Source organism: Microcaecilia unicolor, chromosome 7, assembly GCF_901765095.1.
Source record: "Microcaecilia unicolor chromosome 7, aMicUni1.1, whole genome shotgun sequence".
Lineage (NCBI taxonomy): Eukaryota > Metazoa > Chordata > Amphibia > Gymnophiona > Siphonopidae > Microcaecilia > Microcaecilia unicolor.
The window spans coordinates 1,692,703-1,717,111 of record NC_044037.1 but is presented as its reverse complement, the minus strand read 5'-3'; the positions used below and the strand labels follow the sequence as shown (position 1 = coordinate 1,717,111).

Sequence of the window (24,409 nt, the reverse complement as noted above, 5' to 3'; positions counted from 1 at the left end):
GCAGCGGGTAAGAAGCCCCCAGACACACATGGCCATGTGGTCGTGGCCATGCGACGGGGAGACCTTACTGCCACCCACTGAGGTAGCGATAAGGGCTCCAGCGCTAACCGGACAGCACACGGTGATGTCCGGTTACCACCACGCAAGGCATTGCCAGGGGTTTCTTTTTCCCCCGGAAATGAGATGTGCTTAGGGTGGGACTATGTCAGTGGCCGGCAGTAGTCCCAGAAGAGCGAGCGGTAAGCCCATGTTGGACTTAACGCCACTCTGTAAAAGGGCCCCTAAGACAAGTGAGAAAAGCATGCAGAACATGGCTCATAGAATTCATTCCAACCCCTACACATATGGAAGTGTTGCATAGGCATATGGGCACGTGTTCGTACGCATACACGTGCTTAGCTGCATGAGCACGTATGAGTGTGTTGGTACATGAGTATGTACACGTGTGCATATACATCTATGGGAGGATGGGCATGTAAATTTGTGTGTGCATTTGTGTCTCGGCATGTGAGGGTTTATTCAAAATACTTCCTCATCCCCAGAGACTCGGGTCAGTTACGACCTCTTCTGGGCCCTTCTTTGATTCAACCAGTGGATCAACAAACAAAAGTTCCACATAAATCCTTAAGCTATAATCATATCATTTGTCCCCAAGAACAGTTTGTTGCTGTTGATAGACTTTGGTGCCTACCTCCACCAAAATTCACACAGTGAGGGAGACTTCTTCAATGCAGAGTGCTGCCCTTCAGGTTTTAAGAGTTCTTAATAAGTACAGCCATACTGGTACAGACCAAAGGTCCATCAAGCCCAGAATCCCGTTTCCAACGGTGGCCAATCCAGGTCACAAGTACCTGGCAAGATCCCAAAACAATACATTTTATGCTCCTTATTCTAGAAATATGCAGTGGATTTTCCCCAAGTCCATTTTAATAATGGTCTACGGACTTTTCCTTTAGGAAGCCATCCAAACCTTTTTTAAACCCTGCTAAGCTAACCGATTTTACTACATTCTCTGGCAATGAATTCCAGAGTTTACTTACACATTGAGTGAAGGAACATTTTCTCCGATTCATTTTAAATTTACTACTTTCTAGCTTCATTGCATGCCCCCTAGTCCTAGTATTTTTGGAAAGAGTAAACAAGCGATTCAGGCCTACCCATTCCACTCCACTCATTATTTTATAGACCTCTATCCTATCTCCCTTCAGCCGTCTTTTCTCCAAGCTGAAGAACCCTAGCGGCTTTAGCCTTTCCTCATAGAGAAGTCATCCCATCCCCTTAATCATTTTCGTCGCCCTTCTCTGTACCTTTTCTAATTCCACTTTATCTTTTTTGAGATGCAGTGACCAGAATTGTAAACAATATTCAAGGTGCGGTCGCACCATGGAGCAATACAAAGGCATTATAATGTCCTCATTTTTGTTTTCCATTCCTTTCCTAATAATACCTAACATTCTATTTGCTTTCTTAGCCATAGCACACTGAGCAGAGGGTATCAATTTATCAACGATGATGCCTAGATCCATTTCCCAGTCGGCAACTCTCAATGTGGAACCTTACTTTACATAACTATAATTCGGGTTCCTCTTTCCCACATGCATCACTTTCCACTTGCTCACATTAAACATCATCTGCCATTTAGGTGCTCAGTCTCATAAGGTCCTCTTGTAATTTTTCACAATCCTCCCGCGATTTAACGACTTTGAATAACTTTGTGTCATCATCAGCAAATGTAATTACCTCACTAGTTAATCCCATCTCTAGATCATTTATAAATGTTAAAAAGCAGCAGTCCCAGCACAGACCCTTGGAGAACCCCACTATCTACCCTTCTCCATTGAAAACACTGACCATTTAACCCTACTCTCTGTTTTCTATCTTTTAACCAGTTTTTAATCCATAATAGGACACTACCTCCTATCCCATGACTTTCCAATTTCCTCTGGAGTTTCATGAGGTACTTTGTCAAATGCCTTTTGAAAATCCAGATACACAATATCGACCAGTTCACCTTTATCCACAAGTTTGTTCACTCCTTCAAAGAAATGTAATAGATTGGTGAGGCAAGATTACCCTTCACTAAATCCATGTTGACTGTCTCATTAATCCATGCTTTTGAATATGCTCGGTATTTTTGTTCTTTTAATAGTCTCTACCATTTTGCCCAGCACAGATATCAGGCTCACTGGTCTACAATTTTCCAGATCACCTCTGGAACCTTTTTTAAAAATTGGCGTTACGTTGGCCACCCTCCAATCTTCTGGTAACATGCTTGATTTTAAAGATAAGTTACATATTACTAACAGTTCCGCAAGTTCATTTTTCAATTCTATCAGTACTTGGGTATGAATACCATCCAGTCCAGATTTGCTACTCTTCAATTTGTGAAATTGCGCCATTACATATTCTAGGTTTATAGAGATTTCATTCAGTTTCTCCGACTCGTTAGGTTTGAACACCATTTTTGGCACCACCCAGTATCTCCCAAATCTTCCTCGATGAAGACCAAATCAAAGTATTCATTTAATCTCACCAATATGGCTTTGTCTTCCCTGATTGCCCCTTTTACCCCTCAGTCATCTAGCAGTCCAACCAATTCTTTTGTTGGCTTCTCGCTTTTAAAAAAAAAAAGTTATTATGTGTTTTTGCCTCTAACACATCTTTTTTTCAAAGTCTTCTTACAAAGACAGTGGTTGCAATAACTGCTCATCTCAATAAATAAGGACGCTTGGATCTTCCCCTATTTTGACTAGTAGCTCATCTTAGCCCCATCGCTACAAAATGTCTTAGGAGCATTTCTTACAACCATAAAACTTATCATAACTTTGTTTTTTGTCATAACTACCAAAACTCAATGTCTCCAATTCAATGCAACGAATAAAAAGAAAAATCAGGGAGAAAAGGAACACCGTTATTTTGATAGGAAAGAGGAGTGGAGGAAAGGTTTGCTAGTGAGCTAGTGGATCCCCAGACAATCAGTAAGGCCCTACTGTATGCTTTCTCAAAAAGGCAGATCTTCAGGAGTGTCCTAAGTTTGGGATACAAGGGTTAAGGTGGGATTGCAGAGGAAAGAGCGGTCCAGAGGGAGCCAAAAGAAGGCTTGATGCTTAGTGAATTTAAAGTGCACCTGTTTAACTGAATATGATTATCACTGAAGAGCCCTGGGGATAAGTAGGGAGGAGAGATAGGTAGGGGTCCCAGAACAGAAAACCTTACGAGTCAAAGCGAGAATTTTATGAAGCATCCTATGATAAGTACATAAGCACTGCCACGCTGGAAAAAGACCAAAGGTCCATCAAGCCCAGCACTCCGCCTCCAACAGCGGCCAATCCAGGCCCCAAGAACCTGGCAAAACCCCAAAATTTAATAACGATCAATGGACTTTTCCTTCAGGAATCTGTCCAGACCCCCTTTAAACTCAGCAAGGCCAGCTGTCGTCGCTACCTTCTCTGGTAATGAGTTCCAGAGTCTAACCACACGCTGAGTAAAGAAAAACTTTCTCCAATTTGTTTTAAACCTACCACATTCTAATTTCATCTTGTGTCCCCTAGTTCTATTATTGTTAGAAAGCGTAAACAAACGCTTCACATCTATCCGCTCTACCCCACTCAAAATTTTGTAGACCTCTATCATATCACCCCTCAGCCGCCTTTTCTCCAGGCTAAAGAGTCCTAGCCTTCTTAACCTCTCCTAATAAGGTAGTCATCCCATCCCTTTTATCATTTTCTTCACAACCACAACTGAACACAGTTTGTATTGTATGTCTGTTTTATCTCACTTCTTTCACTTTTTAGATTCTACGATGCCCAGATAGTATGTACTGTTGGGTGGGATAGAAAGTCTTGAATAAATTTGAAACTTCAATCAGTAAAGGAGTGACTCAATTGTAGAGGAGTGACTCAATTGAATCTAGTAGCCTGATAATATTCTGATAGTTGTGTTTTGAATTGTTTGAAGACGACACAAGAGACATTGTGGGAGACCAGCATAGATAATATTACATAGTTCAAACATGATAGAATTGAATAAAGTGTGAGGATTCATCCAGATAAGGTCTTGCCGCTCTAAACTGACAGAGAGAAAGAAAGAAGGCTCTAGCTAGATTGGAAATTTCTTGTGATAACAAGAGTTCTTGATCAAGAATGATCCTGAGATATTGGAAATGACTTGCCAGTGGGTTGAGGCTATTGTGCAGTTCAGGAGGAGTACAGAGGGAAGTAGGGCTGCCTGTAATCCAACATGTGGTGGTCTTTGATGTATTTTTTTTTTAAGTTGATTTTCTGAAAGCCAGGTAGAGATAGACTGGAGGGCAGAATTAAGCCTAATCAGATCAGGCCAGATTGGGCTAGTGCGTAATAGAGAAGAATATCGTCAGCGTAATAAAAGACACAGATACCAAAATGAAGAATTAGATCAGTGAGTGGGTTTTAAAAAAATGATGAATAGGAGAAGGGTAAGCGCCGAACCTTGGAGGGTACAGATGGTGTGTGCTAGAGATAGAGGTTCCACAGGAAACATGAAAGGTGTAGCCCTTTAAGAATGCAGTGAACCAAGAGAGCACAATATTTGACATCCCTAGGTCTGTGAGTCTAACCACACGCTGAGTAAAGAAAAAGTAGGGGTCATGGTTGACCAGATCAAACACCGCTGTAAGATTGATACATTTCAAATTTCCTATCACTCGGAGCTGCTGCCAAATGTCTTATGATATTGCTTAGACACATGGCAGTGACATCGACATGCAGAATCAGTAAGACTCAAGCATTAGGGAGGTTTTTTTTTTTTAACAACCAAATATACAATTTGCGATTTAAAAAAAAAGTCTTACTCTGAAAACAGCCAACATTTTTGTCAACTGATCTCACATTTCCATCTGAATAAACCACTAGTCTTATCTCTCTACTATCCTCCTCTACATCAGTTTCAGACAGAGAAGCGGTTGCACATATTAGATTACAGAAGAGCTTTAAAGGACAGCAAGCAGGCAGTGTCTCTCTCAACTTTTCATATCTGATGATCCAGGAAAGATCAAACTCCAGTATCCAAGAGAACTCTACCCTCATGGATTGCTGACTACAGCTTACAGCCTGTGATCTAGGGCAACAGGTCATACCTATCCAGAGATACATGGTCCACAATGCATATTTTCATGAATCGCTACAGTTCGGACAATCCAAGCTTTTCGGACTCTAGGTTTAGACATGTGGTTTATGAACTTTTCCATGTGAACACTTCAACTCCACCAAACATTTTCAGGATGTTCTTTCTGCTTTTCTTGCATATTAATAACAAGTTTATTAAGAGAGACCTTTAGCTTGGGAGTCACTAGTTGTGTGGTTGAAATATACAGGCTGTTCATGGAGAAAAGAGAGTTACATACCTATAATGGATGTTCTCCATGGACAGATGGCTATTTCAGCCACAAAATCCCTTCCTCCCAACCCTGAGTTGAAGTGTGTTATGGTATGAACTGAGGGATATACAGTACAGTAGGAGGTACAGTATTAGTTACAGTGGGCAGGAAACTCTCACGCACGCGTTTTAAGTCTTTTCTATTTGTCAGTGTTGTGGTCACCTGTGGGAAGATATTCATTGGCTCCCCTTCAGCAGCTTTGCACCCAAAGCAGCACCAACTTAAAAATCAGTGAGGACCACTGTCATAGGGCCCCAGTAAATATTTGGATTCAAACTAAGATCGTACTTCCCCAGTGCTTTCATATGATCCTGCCCATTGCAGTATATATTAGTTAGCAGTACACATAGAACCTATAAGAAAAATGAATGATTCATCCAGTAGTTTTCACAGTAATGTTAACAAATAAAATAAAATATTGATCAAAATGACAAAAAATGTATCTGATCATGGCTACAGAATTATTTATAATCCATATATGTGCTGTATGGGTGCTGTACATGTGTTGCACCTGTGGCTAGAGGTGACCTACAGGATCATTTTCAAAAGAGATAGACGTCCAAAAATTGACATGTCAGCATTTGGACATTTATCTCACAGAAACGTCCAAATCAGTATTATCGAAACCTCTTTTGATGTCTTTCGCTGAAGTCCGTCAGAAGGACATCCAAATCTCAAAGGGTGTGCCAGGGGCGTGTTCACGGTGGGACTTGGGCATTCCTAAGACATGGATGTCTTTCAGCAATAATGAAACAAAACAAAGACGTCCAAGACTAAAACTTAGACGTTTTGAGCTAGACCTGTTTTTATAGTGAATAGCTACAGTGGGTATTGAACCCACTTCCCCAGGATCAAAGTCTGCTGCACTAACCACTAGGCTACTCCTCTACTCCACACAAAAGAGGTGCTCCAAATGACCAGATGACCACTGGAGGGACTTGGGGATCACCTCCCCTTACTCCCCCCCAATGGTCACTATCCCCCTCCCACCCCAAAAAATGTGATTAAAAATATTACTTGCCAGCCTCAGGTGTTATACTCAGGTCCATTAGAATAACATGCAGGTCCCTGGAGTTGTCTAGTAGTGGTGCAGTGCACTGCAGACAGGTGAACCTAGGTTCTACCTCCCCCTACTTGTTACACTTGTGGAGGAAACTGTGAGCCCTCCAAAACCCACCAGAAACCCACTGTACCCACATACTGGTGCTCCCTTTAACTGTAAGGGCTATGGTAGTGGTGTACAGTTGGGGGTAGTGGGTTTTGGGGGGCTCAGCAGACAAGGTAAGGGAGCAATGGTGAGATGTGTACCTGGGAGCATTTTATAAAGTCCACTGCAGTGCCCCCAAGGAGGCCCTATTGCTTTCCTGGGATGTCACTTTTCCACTATTCTACCTGATGCCAAGCTTTCTATTTTTTTTATAACATCTGAGCCATGTGTCTATTGTTTATCATTAGATTTGTGCTTTGAATTCAGATCTATAGATAAAAAGGAGGTCTCATTACATATATCTAAACACCAGAGTGCTATTTTTCCATACCTCATAGCAAGAGTGTACATTCCCTAATTACCTGTCCCAATGCAACTGAAGCTTTTACCTCCTCAGTGCATATAAATGGTTTAATCCCTGTGTGGATTCTCTGATGCCATGTGAGGCTTTCTTTCCAACCAAAGCTTTTACCACACTCAGAAAACTGTAAATGGTTTCACTCCTGTGTGTATTCTCTGGTGCATTGTGAGGTTTACCTTCTGACCAAAGCTTTTACCAGACTCTATACATGCAAATGGTTTCCGTCCCTTGTGGACTTTCTGATGCCCTTTGTTATTTACATTACAACCAAAGCTTCTACCACACTTAGAACATGTGAATGGCTTCACTTTATTGTGGATTTTCTTGTGTATTTTGTACGTTTTGCATTTGGATGTATTTGTTTGAAAATGGACCAAAAAATAAAACGTCCAAATCACGAAACATTTTTCCAAACAGCATTTTCAAAAGGAAAAGAGAGACTTTTTTTTGTAGAAAATGACCTTTCCTGTTCTGATTTTGGACATTTTACAAAATCCATCCAATTTCAGACAGATGTCATATCCAAAAATGCCCCTTGTGCATTTTACTTGCCTAAAGTCACAAGGAGCAGCAGTGGGAATTGAACCCATGTTGCCAGGATCAAAGCACGCTGCACTAACCATTAAGCCACTCCTCCTCTGTTTTGGACATCTTTGTTCGAAAATGGACCAAAAGAAAGGACGTCCAAATCACAAAACGTCCATAGTATTTTCTAACACAAACAACAGACGTCCATCTTTTTCGAAAATGACCTTCTTTCCTGTTCAGTATATGGACGTCATTGTAAAATGTCTGAATTCTGATTTAGACGTTTCTTTCGAATATGCCCCTCCTAGTCTGCAGGGCGAAAGAACAAAGGGTTTTGAGGGAGGGAATCATATGCAGGGTCACAGTGAAGAGATTAAATGAATTCTTTGCTTTGTTCTTCACCAACAAAGATTTGGGGGAGACACCAGTGCCAGAAATAGTATTCAAAGCTGATGAGACAGAGAAACTGAGTGAAATCTCTATAAACCTGGAGGATGTAATGGCTTAATTTGACAAATCGAAGAGTAGCAAATCTCCTGGACCAGATGGTATTCAACCCAGAATACGGACAGAATTGAAAAATGAACTTGCGGAACTATTGTCAGTAATATGTAATTTACTATCTTTTTTGGGTTGCACTTATCCGCTTACCCCAGTCCAATCTGGCCCATTTTTTAAATTCACCATGTCTTTTTACAGGGTTTCATCCCATTCCATTTGCAGTTATTTTGTCCCAGACAGACATTTGTTCAACCCTTTTTGTATAATTCTTTCCAACTTCTGTTCGATGTCCAAACATTTCCTTACTAAAGCCTTCAGCGTAATTTCAAAGAAACTAATGGCCCAACATACCCCCCTTTGTTTCTGGTAGCTCACCCCCATTTTGTGGGCTTTGTACGGAGTTAGTTCAGAGTTTTATTTCATTTTCCTTACTGTGATATATTTATATATTTTTTTGCTTACCAAGTATTCCTTTCTATTATAATTTATAAATGGGAGGCTGTTCCAACTATCCATCTCCCTTTCAGTAATGAAGCACTTCCTTAGATAATTCCTTTCACTATCATCCCATGAAGCCACCTTCTAGAACTCTCTAACATACAATAAATGACAGTAGATAGAGACAAACATGATCCATCGAGTCTGCCAAGGAAGGCTGCTGTTACTTTCCACTAAGTACAGAAGTCACTACATAGCCTTTTAGGAACCCACTGTTTATTCTATTCCTTTCTGAATTCCAGCACCCCTTTCAGGAGCACATCTCCCACACTTCCTGTGAAAAAGTATTTCCTAATGTTGCTTTTGATTTTTGCTCCCTGTAGCTTCATATCATATCCTCTCATTTGAAAAAGGCTTGCTTGTTCATATCAGGGATACGACACAGACCTTTCAAGTCTTTAAAGGTCTATATCATATCCCCTCTAGCGTATACATGTTTAGAACATTGTCTCTTTTCATGTGTCTTCTAACGGAGATCTTTTACTACTTCGGTCGTTTTCCTCTACAATGACTCGTGTCTCTATGTCCCTTAGCGAGACACAAACTTCAAAACTGAATGTGGTACAGCAAGTGCAGCCTCACCAATGCCATGTGTACATGCATTATGACCCCCTCCTTTCTGCTCTTTGTCATGCAGCCTAACATCCTCCTGGCCTTAGCAAGGGGCCTAATGAGCAGACTACTGTGTTCAGTCTTGGAGACTTGTGCTGTCCAGTTCAACTTGAGTATCTGGAAGGGTCAAGAACACCTTGTAGGTCACAAATACTGCATGTAGCCCATTCCCTCTGGCCATTGCTTTTTACTTCTATGGGTCATCCCTACAGACTCCCGGGCATTATAGTAAGCAATGCACAGCCCCAGCGCCCCCCCCCCCCCCCCCGAGAGATCTCGATTTTAGACCCACACATATGACAGCGTTTTAGCTTCCCCAACCACTCACTAAAACATCTCTGCCTGTACCCTGTAGAGAACGGGTTTAGGTGCCCCAGACAGACTGAACAGTTCAACAAATCCCCAAGTGAACAGAAGCCGATATAGCCTCCATATGGCACAAACACTACATCCTTCTACACATTTCAATACATAATTGCTATCTGCAGTTTGAGCATTTTTCAGCCAGTACTAGTAGCTCCTTTCTGAAAAATCCGGCAGTCAGCTAACAGTCTCTGTTCTTGCTTTCGGAATTTTTTTCCATGTTTCCTTGTACAACTCATCTAGTTCAGAAATATACTTATGTTTCTTTGCATGCAGTGCATAAGCCGAGATCACCCCACTGATTTAAATAACATTCAAGTCTAGGGACTATGAAGGCCAATCCAAACCATTCATCCTTTTCCCCTCTTATGTGTTCATGGTTGATTTTGAGTCATGTTTCAGGTTGTCATCTTCCTCATCTATCCAACCTCTTTTTCAGCTTCCATTTCTTCAATGGCTGTTGGAATTGGCTTCTAGGACACACTGATATTAAACTGAATCCATACTTCATTCCACTCACAGATTATTTCTTGTGCCACTAACTGCCACACAATCCCAAAGCTTAACAGATCCAGCCCTGTGCTAATGTAAGGTATTTTCAACTGCTTCACCGTTTATTCTACAAATGTAACTTCTGCAGTTACAAACATGTAGGTCATTTTTTGTTTCATCAGTCCAAAGCACTTTGTTCCAAAAGCATACAGCTTTATCAAGGTTGTCTTTGCATACTTCAGATAACTTTTCTGATAAGGTTGTAAACAGGTTGCAGGAAACTCTCTCACTGTTGTGCAAGAAACCAGTATTGTGGACAAAACACTCCAGTGCGACTGGTCTGCAATGATCTGTACGTTCTATTTTGCAGATCAGACTAGTTTTTGGGCAGTTCAATCAGATTTTTCTTGGTCTTCCAGATCTTGCTTAGACTGAAGAAATGGAAGTTACATTAACTTTTCAACAATGTTTCTGTTTAAATTGCTAGCTGAAATTATTTAGAGACATTTTATAGCCATCCCTTACTTAGCAGGAATAATACTAAGACAGATGCATAAGCAGTCTATAGCAATACATCTGTCTACTTTCAACAATCAGTGGAGGAGTGGCCAAGTGGTTAGAGCACTGGTCTTGCAATCCAGAGGTGGCCAGTTCAAATCCCACTGCTGCTCCTTGTGATCTTGGGCAAATCACTTAACCCTCCATTGCCTCAGGTACAGATTGTGAGCTCTCCTGGGACAGAGAAATATCCAGTGTAGCTCACCTTGAGCTACTACTGAAAAAGGTGTGAGCAAAATCCAAATAAATTAATAAATAAGCTTTGGTCCCTGCCATATTTACTTTTAATTTTGCTATCTGTACAAACAAGTATTAAAACATTGGAAATAGATGCTGTGCTTAACTTTCAAACATGCATAGTTTGTGCCAGCTTCTGTTTGCTTAGGATTTTATTGAAACATACAATTTGACCAGAGGTCCCCCAGGGGTCTGTGCCAGTTGGACTGCTGATTTTTAACATATAAATAATCTAGGAGATGGGAATAACAAGTAATGTAGTTAAATTTGCTGATAACACAGAGTTACTCAAAGTTGTTAAAAATCAAATAAGGATTGTGAAAAATTGCAAGAGGACCTTAAGAGACTGGGAAACTAGGCATCCACATTTTTTCCTTTTTCATTTTAATAGATATATATCCCACAAACCAAATATCAAATCTATTTCTACTAGTAAAAAAGGCCCGTTTCTTAACGCAATGAATCGGGCGCTAGCAATGTAATGAGTTCCTGCCATTAATGTTTCTACGGTTGTATTCCGAATATAATTGTTGTTTACATGTGTAAGATTTCTTTATATACAATATTTTTTGTGTAAACTGTGTTACAATGTGGTAAACGTTTTCCTTGTTCAGGTCCTTCAATCAGTTTAACAATCACATCAGAAGAGCTCCTTACTCGTGAGAACGCAACATACAGTTGCCCATGTGAGAGACTGAGAGTGACAATGTGTTTTACAGACAGTGTAAGAGAGAGATACACAGAGTGATTTGAGTGTGTGTGTGTGTGTGTGATGTCTGTGTGTGATGTGATGTGATGTGTGTGAGTGACAAAGTGATTAAATGTTTGTCTTCCCTTCCGTTCTGTGCACTTGCCTCCATTGATGTTCGTACCTCCCTGTATATGATTGTTAGAGATTCAATCCACTCCACTTCCCTCCTCCAAGTTCCGTTCTGTCTGATTGGTTCTTCGTTGACAGTGAGAGCCAATGAAATGCTGAACTTCAGACTTACGAACCCTACACTGCCACAGTGCCACGGAGTCAGCTTCAGAATGTTGGAGGTGCTTTTTATTATATAGGACGTGGCTTTAAAAAGTTATATCATCAACTATATAACACTGAAATATCATGACTATGTAATAATCCTAAAAAGCAACTTTGTCCATACATATCCATTGATAGATGCTTCTGAACTACTACTACTACTATTTAGCATTTCTATAGCGCTACAAGGCATACGCAGCGCTGTACAAACATAGAAGAAAGACAGTCCCTGCTCAAAGAGCTTACAATCTAATAGACAAAAAATAAATAAAGTAAGCAAATCAAATCAATTAATGTGAACGGGAAGGAAGAGAGGAGGGTAGGTGGAGGCGAGTGGTTACAAGTGGTTACGAGTCAAAAGCAATGTTAAAGAGGTGGGTTTTCAGTCTAGATTTAAAGGTGGCCAAGGATGGGGCAAGACGTAGGGGCTCAGGAAGTTTATTCCAGGCGTAGGGTGCAGCGAGATAGAAGGCGCGAAGTCTGGAGTTGGCAGTAGTGGAGAAGGGAACAGATAAGAAGGATTTATCCATGGAGCGGAGTGCACGGGAAGGGGTGTAGGGAAGGACGAGTGTGGAGAGATACTGGGGAGCAGCAGAGTGAATACATTTATAGGTTAGTAGAAGAAGTTTGAACAGGATGCGAAAACGGATAGGGAGCCAGTGAAGGGTCTTGAGGAGAGGGGTAGTATGAGTAAAGCGACCCTGGCGGAAGATGAGACGGGCAGCAGAGTTTTGAACCGACTGGAGAGGGGAGAGGTGACTAAGTGGGAGGCCAGCAAGAAGCAGATTGCAGTAGTCTAAACGAGAGGTGACAAGTGTGTGGATGAGGGTTTTGGTAGAGTGCTCGGAAAGAAAGGGGCGGATTTTACGGATGTTGTAAAGAAAGAAACGACAGGTCTTGGCGGTCTGCTGGATATGAGCAGAGAAGGAGAGAGAAGAGTCAAAGATGACCCCAAGGTTTCGAGCTGAGGAGACAGGGAGAATGAGAGAGCCATCAACAGAAATAGAAAACGGGGGGAGCGGGGAGGTGGGTTTGGGGGGGAAAATGAGAAGCTCGGTTTTGGTCATATTTAATTTCAGGTGGCGTTCAGACATCCAGGCAGCAATGTCAGACAAGCACGCTGAAACTTTGGTTTGGATGCAAGGTGAGATATCAGGGGTAGAAAGGTAGATTTGGGAGTCATCAGCATAGAGGTGGTAGGAAAAGCCATGGGATGAGATTAATGAACCAAGGGAAGAAGTGTAGATAGAAAAGAGGAGGGGACCGAGAACAGAACCCTGAGGTACACCGACAGGCAGAGGGATAGAAGTAGAAGAGGATCCACCAGAGTGAACACTAAAGGTGCGGAGGGAGAGGTAGGAAGAGAACCAGGAAAGGACAGAGCCCTGGAATCCAAGTGAGGACAGGGTATCGAGAAGTATGCTGTGATCGACAGTGTCAAAAGCAGCGGAAAGATCAAGAAGAATGAGGATGGAATATTGACCTCTGGATTTAGCCAGTAATAGGTCATTGGAGACTTTAGTAAGCGCAGTTTCAGTTGAGTGGAGAGGGCGAAAACCAGATTGTAATGGGTCAAGAATAGCATGTGAGGAGAGAAAATCAAGGCAGCGGCGGTGAACAGCACGCTCAAGTAATTTGGAGAGAAAAGGAAGGAGGGAGATGGGTCGGTAATTAGAGGGACAAGTAGGGTCAAGTGAAGGCTTCTTAAGGAGAGGTGTGACCACAGCATGTTTAAAGGAAGCAGGGACAGTCGCAGTGGAAAGTGAGAGGTTGAGAATGTGACAGATAAAGGAATAAGAGTAGGAGAGATGGCATTAAGAAGGTGGGTGGGAATGGGATCAGAGGAACAGGTGGTACATTTTGAGGAAGAAAGGAGAAGTGTAGTTTCCTCAATAGTAACTTCAGGAAAGGAGGAAAGGGAATGAGGGGAAGGAGAGAGAGGGGAACGGACTAGTGGAGGGAGAGCTGGTGAGGTAGAGAAAGCAAGGTTTATCTTTTGAACCTTGTTGTGAAAGAATTCAGCAAGGGTCAGGAGATAATGAAGGGGGAGTTGGGGGAGGGGGCACCTTGAGGAGAGAGTTCAATGTGGTGAAGAGAAGTCGAGGATTAGAGCCAAGAGAGTTGGTCAGTTGGATATAATAATCCTGTTTGGCACGTAAAAGAGCAGATTGGAAGGAGGTCAGCATGAACTTAAAGTGTAAGAAATCAGCAAGGGCCCGAGATTTCCGCCAGAGGCGTTCGGCGGAGCGGGTACAGGAACGTAGGTAGCGGATATTAGAAGTCAGCCAAGGTTGGGGTTTTGTACGCCTTACAGGGCGGGTCATCAAAGGTGCAAGAGTGTCTAAGGCAGAGGATAGAGTATTGTTGTAAGAAGAAACAGCCTCGTTGACAGACGTGGATGGTGCCACAGTAGAGAGGAGGTTTGAAACATGGGAGGATAGAGATGAAGGGTCAATGTCGTGAAGATTCCTAGATAAATTAGATAGGATAGGACGGGACTGGGAGGGAGGAGATTTAAGTGTGAAAGTTATAAGATGGTGATCAGAGAGGGGAAGATCGGAGGCAAGGAAACTAGAGGGTGAACAGTTGGAGGAGAAGATGAGATCAAGACAGTGACCATTTTGATGAGTGGGGGGGTGGAGCATAGTTGGAGATTAAAGGACGACGTTAAAGCGAGTAACTTGGAAATATAAGAGTTGGAAGGATCATTAGCAGGAATATTAAAGTCACCAAGGATGAGAGAGGGGGAGGAAGGATCATGGAAGAAGGCAAGCCAGGCATCAAAGTCACTGAGAAAGGATGAAAGGGACTTATCAGGGGGACGATAAATGACCGCTATTCGAAGAGGCAGAGGAGAGAAAAGGCGGATAGAGTGGACTTCAAAGGAGGAAAAACAGTGAGATTGAGGTGGAAGAAGGGGTTGAAATCTGGAGGAGGGAGAGAGAAGTAGTCCAACACCGCCCCCACGGCCAGCAGAGCGAGGAGTATGTGAAAATAGATAACCGCCATGGCACAGGGCTGCGACTGAAGCAGAGTCATCAGGGCAGAGCCAGGTTTCTGTTATGGCGAGCAGATGGAGGTGACGCGAGATAAAGAAGAGTTTTAAATTTTCTTCACAATCTGTCATAAGACCTCTCACAGTGAATGTCCATTGTACTGAAAGCCAGCAGTATGCATTGATTTATATGCAGTCCTTTACAGTCTGGCAAATGGAGGATAAGATAATCCCGCGCCTGTTCAAAGGTGTTACGCATAGGTAGCTCAGAGATGGGCCTTAAAAACAACCCTGGCTCGGAATGGCAACCAAAGCAAAGATCGTAACAGAGGGGTAACATGATCACATCATTTAATGTAAGGCTTGGAATACACAGAGGCAGCCAATGGAAGGAGTTAGGATGAGCCCTTGGTTAACTAGCATTAAAAAAATTACCACGTTAAGTGAGCAGCCCTAGTATATATGTGGGGATTTGTTGGGTATCCAGCCTGTGGCCAGTGACGCTCTCAAAATCAAGAGATGTTCCAACAGATAAAAATAAGGAGATGGTGCTGTTTCAGCAGAACAATATCTAAAGGAATTTAACAATCAAGCAGATGTTAAATCAATGTTATCAAAAAGTATTTGACATGGCAGCTCAAACAAGTTCAGAATCAACAGAATCATAAAGGCTATGATTTTGGGAGCATTGTTGTTTGCAGGTTGTACTTTTGATAAAAACTTTTACATAATTTTCTTTTGAGGTTTCTCATCCTTCCTTTTTTGAGCATCTGGATGTTCTTTTCTGTTGTAAACTTCTGATGCTCTCATGGAGAGAGATAATAAAAGTTAGAATATTTAAAGTTCAAATGTGAAATGGCTGGGATGATCTTATGGTCTGGTGGAATGTTTCAGGGCTGGTCTGTTTAGCATCCTGGGAAATGTGGGTGTTGTAGGAATGATGCACCTTCTCTCTGTAAAGAGACAGTCTTGGAAGATTCCTTTCCAGTTCTCATTCAAAAGGTCATAATTTATTCACTGCAATTGTCACTTAAACATCAGATTTAAAACATCCAAATTCTCATCTTGTGTTTTCTCTTGCTACTAATTTTTCTATGCAAAGATGAACACCCCCCCCCCCCCCCCCCACCGCTAGCAATTAGAGCACCTTGGTTTGAAGCCTGGGTTAGGTGTTCTGACTTCCCCGGGGCTGAGGATGCTGCAGAAGCAGCATTTACAGACCCTTTTGGGAGTGTGAGTCCCAGTCATTGTGGAACAATAACGCCACTGTTTATCGAGAATTGAACATACTGCCTTCTGATTAACACAACAAGGCGGTGTAGAATACAAATACTCACATATCAGATTCAAATGCCATATGCCAGATGGGATAGTAAAGAGCAGTGCTGGGCAACAACTACTTCCAAAGTAGTTTAACTTTAACTATAATTACTTTACTCAAAAAAGTAGTTTAACTACGACACAACTACGCCAACAGTAGTTAACTACTTCAATAGCATTTTAATTTGCCTTAAAATCAATTGCACAATCATTGCACTTAGGAAGAAATATGTTTAAATGTTTAAAAACAGCTGATAAATTCTCAAATCACTAAGGGCTCCTTTTACAAAGTCACAGTACTGACTCCCATTCAATTCCTACGGGCTCTGTCACATTTGCAATGCAGACTCCGCCCCTTCTGCCTCGCATCACCTTATGCCTGGAACAGACTTCCCGAGCCCATACGCCATGCGCCCTCCCTGCCCATTTTCAAGTCCTTACTCAAGGCCCATCTCTTCTCCCTTGCTTTTGGCGCCTAACCACCTTCCCATTCCTGATACCTACACTGACTACATAGTTTTTATCTTTAGATTGTAAGCTCTCTTGAACAGGGACTGTCCTTCCCCATGTTTAAACTTGTACAGCGCTGCATAACCCTGGCAGCGCTATAGAAATGCTAAGTAGTAGTAGTAGTAGAAGTAGGAATCACTATTGCAGCTTTGTAAAAGGAGCCATAATTAACTTATCTGCTGTATGTTTAAAGTCTCAGAAATCTCAATATGTCGTCACTTCAGTTTCCACCACACAAAAACCAGATTCTCTAAGTTTTATCGTCAGTAAGAGAGCATCGTCGTGGCAATAAAATTTGTCCTGAGCAACTATATAACAGTTCTATTGCTGTTCTGGGATCTTGCCAGGTATTTGTGACCCAGATTGACCACCGTTGGAATCAGGATGCTGGACTTCAAGGACCTCTGATCAGTCCCAGTATGGTAACACTTATGTTCTTATGAGCAAGTGCAAAGTAATGCATATGGGAAAGAGAAACCCAAACTCTAGCTATGTGATAAGAACATAAAAGTAGCCATACAGGGTCAGACCAATGCATCCAGCAGTGGCCAATCCAGGTCACAAGTACCTGGCAGAAACCCAAATAGTAGCAACATTCCATGCTACCAATCCCAGGGCAAGTAGTAGCTTCTCCCACATACATCTCAAAAACAGACTATGGACTTTTCCTCCATGGAACTGACCAAACCTTTTTTAAACCCAGATACTATAACCGCTGTTACCACATCCTCCGGAAGCGAGTTTCACAGCTTAACTATTCTTTGAGTGAAAAAATATTTCCTCCTGTGTGTTTTAAAAGTATTTCCACATAATTTCATTGAGTGTCCCCTGGCCTTTGCACTTTTTGAAAGTGTGAAAAATCGATTCACTTTTACCCATTCTACACTACTTTGTAGACCTCAATCATATCCCCCATCAGCCGTTTCTTTTCCAAACTGAAGAGCCCTCATCTCTTTAGCCTTTCCTCATATGGGAGCAGTTCCATCACCTCTATCATTTAGGTTGCACTTCTTTGAACCTTTTCTAATTCTGCTATGTCTTTTTTGAGATACAGCGACCACAACTGAGCGCAATACTCAAGGTGAGGTTGCACCATGGAGTGATATAGGAGCATTTATAATATTTTTGGTCTTATTTTGTATCCCTCTCCTAATTATTCCTAGAATCCTCTTTGCTTTTTTGGCTGACAACGCACACTGGGCAGTGATGCAAGGTTCCACATTAGGTATCACTACCCAGGAAAAGGATCTAGGTGTCAGCATTGATGATACATTGAAACCCTCTACTCAGTAAGCAGCGGTGGCTAAGAAAGCAAAACAGAACGTTAAGTATTATTAGGAAAAGAATGGAAAGCAAAAATAACAATATTACAATGCCTTTGTATCACTCCATGGTGCAAAAGCACCTCGAATACTGTGTGCAGTTCTGGTCACTGCATTTCAAAGAATGATACAGTGGAATTAGAAAAGGTACAGAGAAGAGCAAAAAAATGGTGAAGGGGATAGATGACTTCCCTATAAGGAAAGGCTAAAGCGGCTAGAGCTCTTCAGCTTGAAGAAAAGACGGCTGAGGGGAGATATGATAGAGGTTTATAAAATGAGTGGAGTGGAATGGGTAGACGTGAATATAGGACTAGGGGGTACGCAATGAAGCTACGAAGTAGTAAATTTAAAATGAATCAGAGAAAATATGTCTTCACTCAACATGTAATTAAACTCTGGAATTCATTGCCAAAGAATGTAGTAAAAGCAGTTAGCTTAGCAGAGTTTGAAAAAGGTTTGGATAAGATCTTAAAAGGAAAATATTGGGAAATCTTGCCAGGTTCATGGGATCTGGATTGGCTGCTGTTGGAAACAGGATACTGGGTTTGATGGACCTTCTGTCTATACCAGTATGGCTACGCTTATGTTATCATCTGTATATTCAACTGAAATCTATCAGAAAAACTCACCATGCTTGCACTGAATCAAAACCTGTATATACAATAAGTTTCCTCTTTATTTAATGGCAATTATAATTATTGGAAAATTAATAGAACAGGTCTTCTCATATCGAAGTTGACCAATTTAGCTTCCTGTCGAACAACACAGTCAATGAATACATGTTGTGAAGACAGGAGAGGAGCTGTTTCCAGAATTTTATTCAGTACTTCAAATGGGTGCCTCTGCATAAATCTCTGCTGGACATTCATTTAATGCATCAAGCATCCTTCTGGCTTCTGCCACTGCCTACCTGTCTGGCCACCTTAAATCTTATTTGGATCTAGCCAACACCTTTTCATCGGCAGCTGAAAGTTGACCTCAAATAAAGCAGGCACTGCCCTGTCCTCAAAAAGATTACAAATTAAACTTTGATATGAAAAATTAAGTGTGCGTTAACTCACAATAACAATTTATTCTTTGATGAAGCATTTTATTTAAGAATCCTACTATCACCCCCAGATTCTGCTCTTGTTCTGTACTCAAAATTACTACACCCCACGGATACATGAGGGCCACAACAAGCAACCAAGAACACCAATACACTTACTGGATAAACAGCTACTTTTGATCTCTACATGAGTACATGCTAGCACAATACCACACTTCAGTCACATACATGAAACACTGAAATACAGAATATATGGCCATAAACTAGAAAAAAAGAAATATGCAGACAAGAACTGAGCTAAAAACTCTACATGTAGTGCAACATCAGAGACACAGAAATGCACTCTCTTCTGTAACAAGCAAAGCAAAACAAAACATAAGAGATGCAGATTTCCCTACAGTTACCAGAAAATAAACACACACAAAAGACTAAGCAGGAAAATCTTCAGCTTAAACTGGTATTTTTCTTCTCTCATGTTGTATCCTGCCACCAGGTCAAAAATACACTGTCCAGAGAAAATACTGATCACCACCAGAATCCTACAACTGCTCTTTGCAAATCTTGACTACTGGCATGACAATTTGTGTGTACTGCAAAGGTTTCCCAAATCTTACACTGAGAGAGAATGGAAGCAGAAATACCTAGAAAGGGGTCAATGACATGGCGCTTCTTCACTTTGGTCTCAGTAATAGCAGCGTAGTAAGCACAAGTCATCTTGATAAGCCAGGCTGCTCTCATTACAGGCACATTGTACTTCGCCAAGTATCCAAAGACTTCCTCCTTCTTACTGAAGATTGGCACCTGTCACCAAACCAGAGTTATGCAACAAAATATCAGCACCAACATCCTGGAATCAGAGGCAGCACAGAAACACCAATCAGCAAAGGAAGAAATATGTGAGGAGAAAGGTGCATAAAAAGCATGAGGAGATGCTTCTCTGGCTGGCTGATCAGCGTGCACAGAGCGTGGCACGTAAAATACTGAGGGAGAGGTGTGCAAGATGACCCTCAGCTTTCTCATGAGCCAAAAGTGTGCAGATGGAAGGAAAGGGACACATGCAACGAAGTACCTCTGGCCATCTGTTCAGCCAAAGAGGGGAAGAGCATAAAAGAACAATTTAGCCTCAGACATACCTTTTTCGCCAGGTGAGTGAGTGGCTTAGTACCAGACAGATCCGTGAACCAGTTGTTAATGGCACTCTGCGAGCGTGCTGTTACTAGCCAGAAGTTATCCTTCTGGTTCACCTGAGGTTTCCTTCGTCCGGTATCTGGTAGCGTGGTGCAGCGCAGCTTTTCTGCAATAATACTGCTGAAGTTGGAACTGATCTGTGGTGAAAAGTGGAATTACATGCCAAGGATAGAAAACATCCCAAATACTGACCACTGGCTCACGTTAAACACCTGGAAAAAGCTAATTACCTAGCTGTAACTGTTCTGCAACACACCCCAGACCCACACTTTAGCTTGCTTATGCAGTGTAACAGGATCCACACTTTACATTTTTACCCGTATGGATATGATGCAAGTGTCATGACCTGCTAGTTGAAGACCAACGTTTTAACTTTAAAATTTATCAGTGCAACTTTCGACTGTTTATACAAAACATTTGGAATCCTGCCTTTCTGCTTGTACTGAAAGTCCACGTGGCTTAGACTTAGGGTGCAGCCCTGAATTCTCCAGTATGTCACTGCCAAAGAAGAACTAGGTCCACCTTGCCATATACCCTCTTAACTCCATCAAACCCACTACAGCCTAAATCACGAGCATACAATGAACTGTATACACAACACCAAGGGAAAGCAGGCTTAGCCATAGACTGCTATAGCAGGACTCAAGAAAAGGAAGTTAACTGGTATGACTACATTTCACCTTCCTTACTTCCCACTAGAACAGTCCAGACTGATGAGATGTACCCAAGCAATTCTTTAGTAGGGCCTACCGAATCTCTGCTCTGCCAAAGGTCAAATCAGCCCTAATGGCCCGTCACTCTTGCAGGTGCTTCACAAAGGAGTGCAGCCTGCTTTGCAGATAACTTCCAGTACAACTGCATGGGCCTCTGCCCAGGAAGCTGGCTATGCTCTGGTAGAATGGGCCTTCAGACTCCTTGGCAACACTTTCCTGTGGACGATGTATGCTGCTTCAATGGCCATCTTAACCCACCAAGCTATAGAGGACTTAGACCTCTTGACCTTTATATGGCCCCCAACGACAGGCCAAAGTATATCAAACAGGTAGAAGGAATTAGTCCCCTCTAGTTACTGCAGTAGTGTCTGATGGACATTCAACTTGTGGAGTCTGTCTGCAGCCTCCCCTCCTGGTCCCTGAGGAGGGTAGGACTACTACCTGGTTAACATGAACAGAAGAAACTATCTTCATGAGGAAGGAATCATTGGCAAGGAGATGGCTTCCTCCAAGGACAAATAAGGGTCACTGCAACTCAGACTTGGGCTCGAAAGGAGTCCCCGCCAAAGCATTTAGTAACAAATTGAGATCTCACTCCAGGAGAACAGGCCAAAGCGAGGGACAGAGCTGTTTCACTCCACACAAGAAGTGCACAATGTCCTGCTGCACTGCCAAGGAGGCCTTGAAAATTTTGCCCCTGAAACTGGAGGAATCCTGTGCAGTAGGAATGGATCCTCAGAAGCTTAGCCAAAATCGGGTGGCGGAGCAGGTGGGGGAAGAGAGGTTGGTAGTTGGGAGGCGAGGATAGTGGAGGGCAGACTTATACGGTCTGTGCCAGAGCCAGTGATGGGAGGCGGGACTGGTGGTTGGGAGGCGGGAAATACTGCTGGGCAGACTTGTACGGTCTGTGCCCTGAAAAAGGCAGGTACAAATCAAGGTAAGGTATACACATATGAGTTTATCTTGTTGGGCAGACTGGATGGACCATGCAGGTCTTTTGCTGCCGTCATCTACTATGTTACTATGTTATGTTACTCTGAGTGCGCCATTCTTCCACTGTCTTCCTGCTGAGGGACCCACTGCCAAGCTGTGCTTCCAGTCTCCACCGATATCACACCACCCCCCGAGGAAGGAATGACAAAGGAAAAAAGAGAAAACAAATCAGCACACGTTTTCTCTTCTCTTTTACACATTCTGAACAAGGAACTTGTTCTAGCTTAGGCGCACCTGTGGGTCTGGGGGGATAGAGGAGAGGGAGTCTTGGCTATGGCCTCTCCTCATACATCCTAAATTCTGCCCAAAGCCCACCTCCATGTCCTGCTATTCCCTGTGCCAGTTTTCTTGGACTTAAATCTAACTTACTAGGGCACTGCAGCTTACTCCTTCCCCTGCCACCGGCTCACTGTGCTGCTGATTAATAGCAACAGAAAACCCTACCCGAGAGACCATCAAATTCCGGTCCCGGGCCAACACCAGGGAGCCTGAGGCTCGACAAAGCAGAGACCTGGGACGCAGTGGAGCTTGGACCCCATGAAACATATCACCCAATAACATCCATTTCATGAGAGACTGGGATGAACTAAGCAAAAAAAAAAAAAAAAAAAAAAAACACTCAAAAACAAAACAAGAAGCAACAAACAATCTCATCCCTGGTTTAAAAACGAGCTACAAGAAATGAAAAAAAAACAAAAAACGCTGTAGATGGTCCAAAAACAAAACAGAAACAAACAAAATCACATGGAGGAAAGCTATAAGAAAGTATAAACAAAACAAAGAAAGCTAAAGCAAAATACTACAGCACATATATGAACCCAGAACAGACTAACTAACAATTTATACAAACTCATGAACAGTCTACTGAAAACCCAAACCTTGCGAACATCAAATGAAACACCACCAACTGCAGATGAGCTTGCACAATAAGTATTGCCATACTGGGACAGACTGAAGGTCCATCAAGCCCAGCATCCTGTTTCCAACAGTGGCCAATCCAGGTCACACGATCCCACAACAGTACAATACATTTAATGCTGCTTATTCTAGAAATAAAGCTGTAAATTTTTCCCAGGTCCATTTTAATAATGGTCTATGGACTTTTCCTTTAGGAAGCCAGCCAAACTTTTTTTTAAACCCTGCTAAACTAACCGCTTTTACTACATTCTCTGGAAATGAATTCCATAGTTCAATTACATGTCAAGTGAAGAAATATTTTCTCTGATTCATTTTAAATTACTACTACAAGCGATTCACTTTGAGCATAAGATAGTAAACACACAGAAGCATAGAAACACGATGGCACATAAGGGCCAAAAGGCCCATCCAGTCTGCCAATCCTCAGTAACCACTCATTCTTTCTTTCCTAAGGGATCCCACATGCCTGTCCTATGCTTTCTTGAACTCTGACACAGTCCCCGTCCCCATGACCTCCACCAGGAGGCCATTCCACGGAACCACCATCCTTTCCATGAAAGAGTGGTTTCTTAAATTCCTCCTAAGCCTATTTCCTCTTAACTTCATCATATGCCCTTTCATTCCAGAGTTTTCCTTCATTTGAAAAAGGCTTACTTCCTGTACCATTAATGCCACTGATGTATTTAATCATCTCTATCATATCCTCTCTCTCTCCCAGCGTACACATGTTGAGGTTCCTAAGCCTGTCCTTATATGTTTTATGACTGAGAAAGCTTACCAGTTTTCTAGCCGCCCTTTGGACCAACTCCATCTTGTTTATATCATTCTGTAGGTGCAGTATCCAGAATTGCACACAGTACTCTAAATGGGGCCTCACCAGAGACTTATACAAGGGCACTATCACCTCTTTTTTCCTGGTCATCAAATTTGGATGCAACACAAATATCCATCACAGAACTTTTACACAAATGTGAAACCAACAATGACCACATCAAGGCAGACAGAATCCGGTTCGCCTTCAAGACGCCCATAACCAGCTCTGTTAAAGAATTACTTACAAAGTATGCACATGTAAACAGCCTTCTAGACAGCTGTCCCAATTACGTGATTAAAAATCCACCAGACTGGTTCATTGATCATCTTACAGAACACACAACATACATGCCTTCGAATGGCCATTTCCCCTCTGATAAGGGAAACATTATATGCACTCCAATCCCTAAAAACACAACTAACAAAATCAACAAATACAAATTGCAGACCAGTGGCTTCAATACCACTACTGACCAAAACGATGGAGGGACCTAGTAGCACAACTAATGGATTACCTGATACACTTCACACTCCTTCATAACTCACAATCAAGCTTCAGACCAATACACAGTACCGAGACGGTCATAATTACTCCGATAAGAAAACTCAGAAGATTAATAAGCCAAGGACAGAACATCCTACGCCTTCAACCTAGTAGATCATACAACCTAATGACCCTGCTCGACAATATGGAAATTAGCAGCGCAGTGGCAGGATGGTTCAATGGCTTTGTAAGAACTAGATCCTACACCGTAAAAAAGTCTAACCAACGTTCAGCTCCTGTTACCTGTTAGG

At 42.2% G+C, this 24,409-nt stretch overlaps 1 protein-coding gene across 1 annotated transcript in view; it reads right to left on the bottom strand.

The window, feature by feature from the left end:
* The window catches only part of MED12 (mediator complex subunit 12), a 295,163-nt gene that overhangs the window by 250,218 nt on the left and 20,536 nt on the right, over window positions 1-24,409 (bottom strand). The window contains 2 exon segments of the mRNA XM_030208869.1: window positions 19,631-19,790; window positions 20,123-20,314. Of these exon segments, the coding sequence (XP_030064729.1) occupies window positions 19,631-19,790; window positions 20,123-20,314 (352 nt within the window).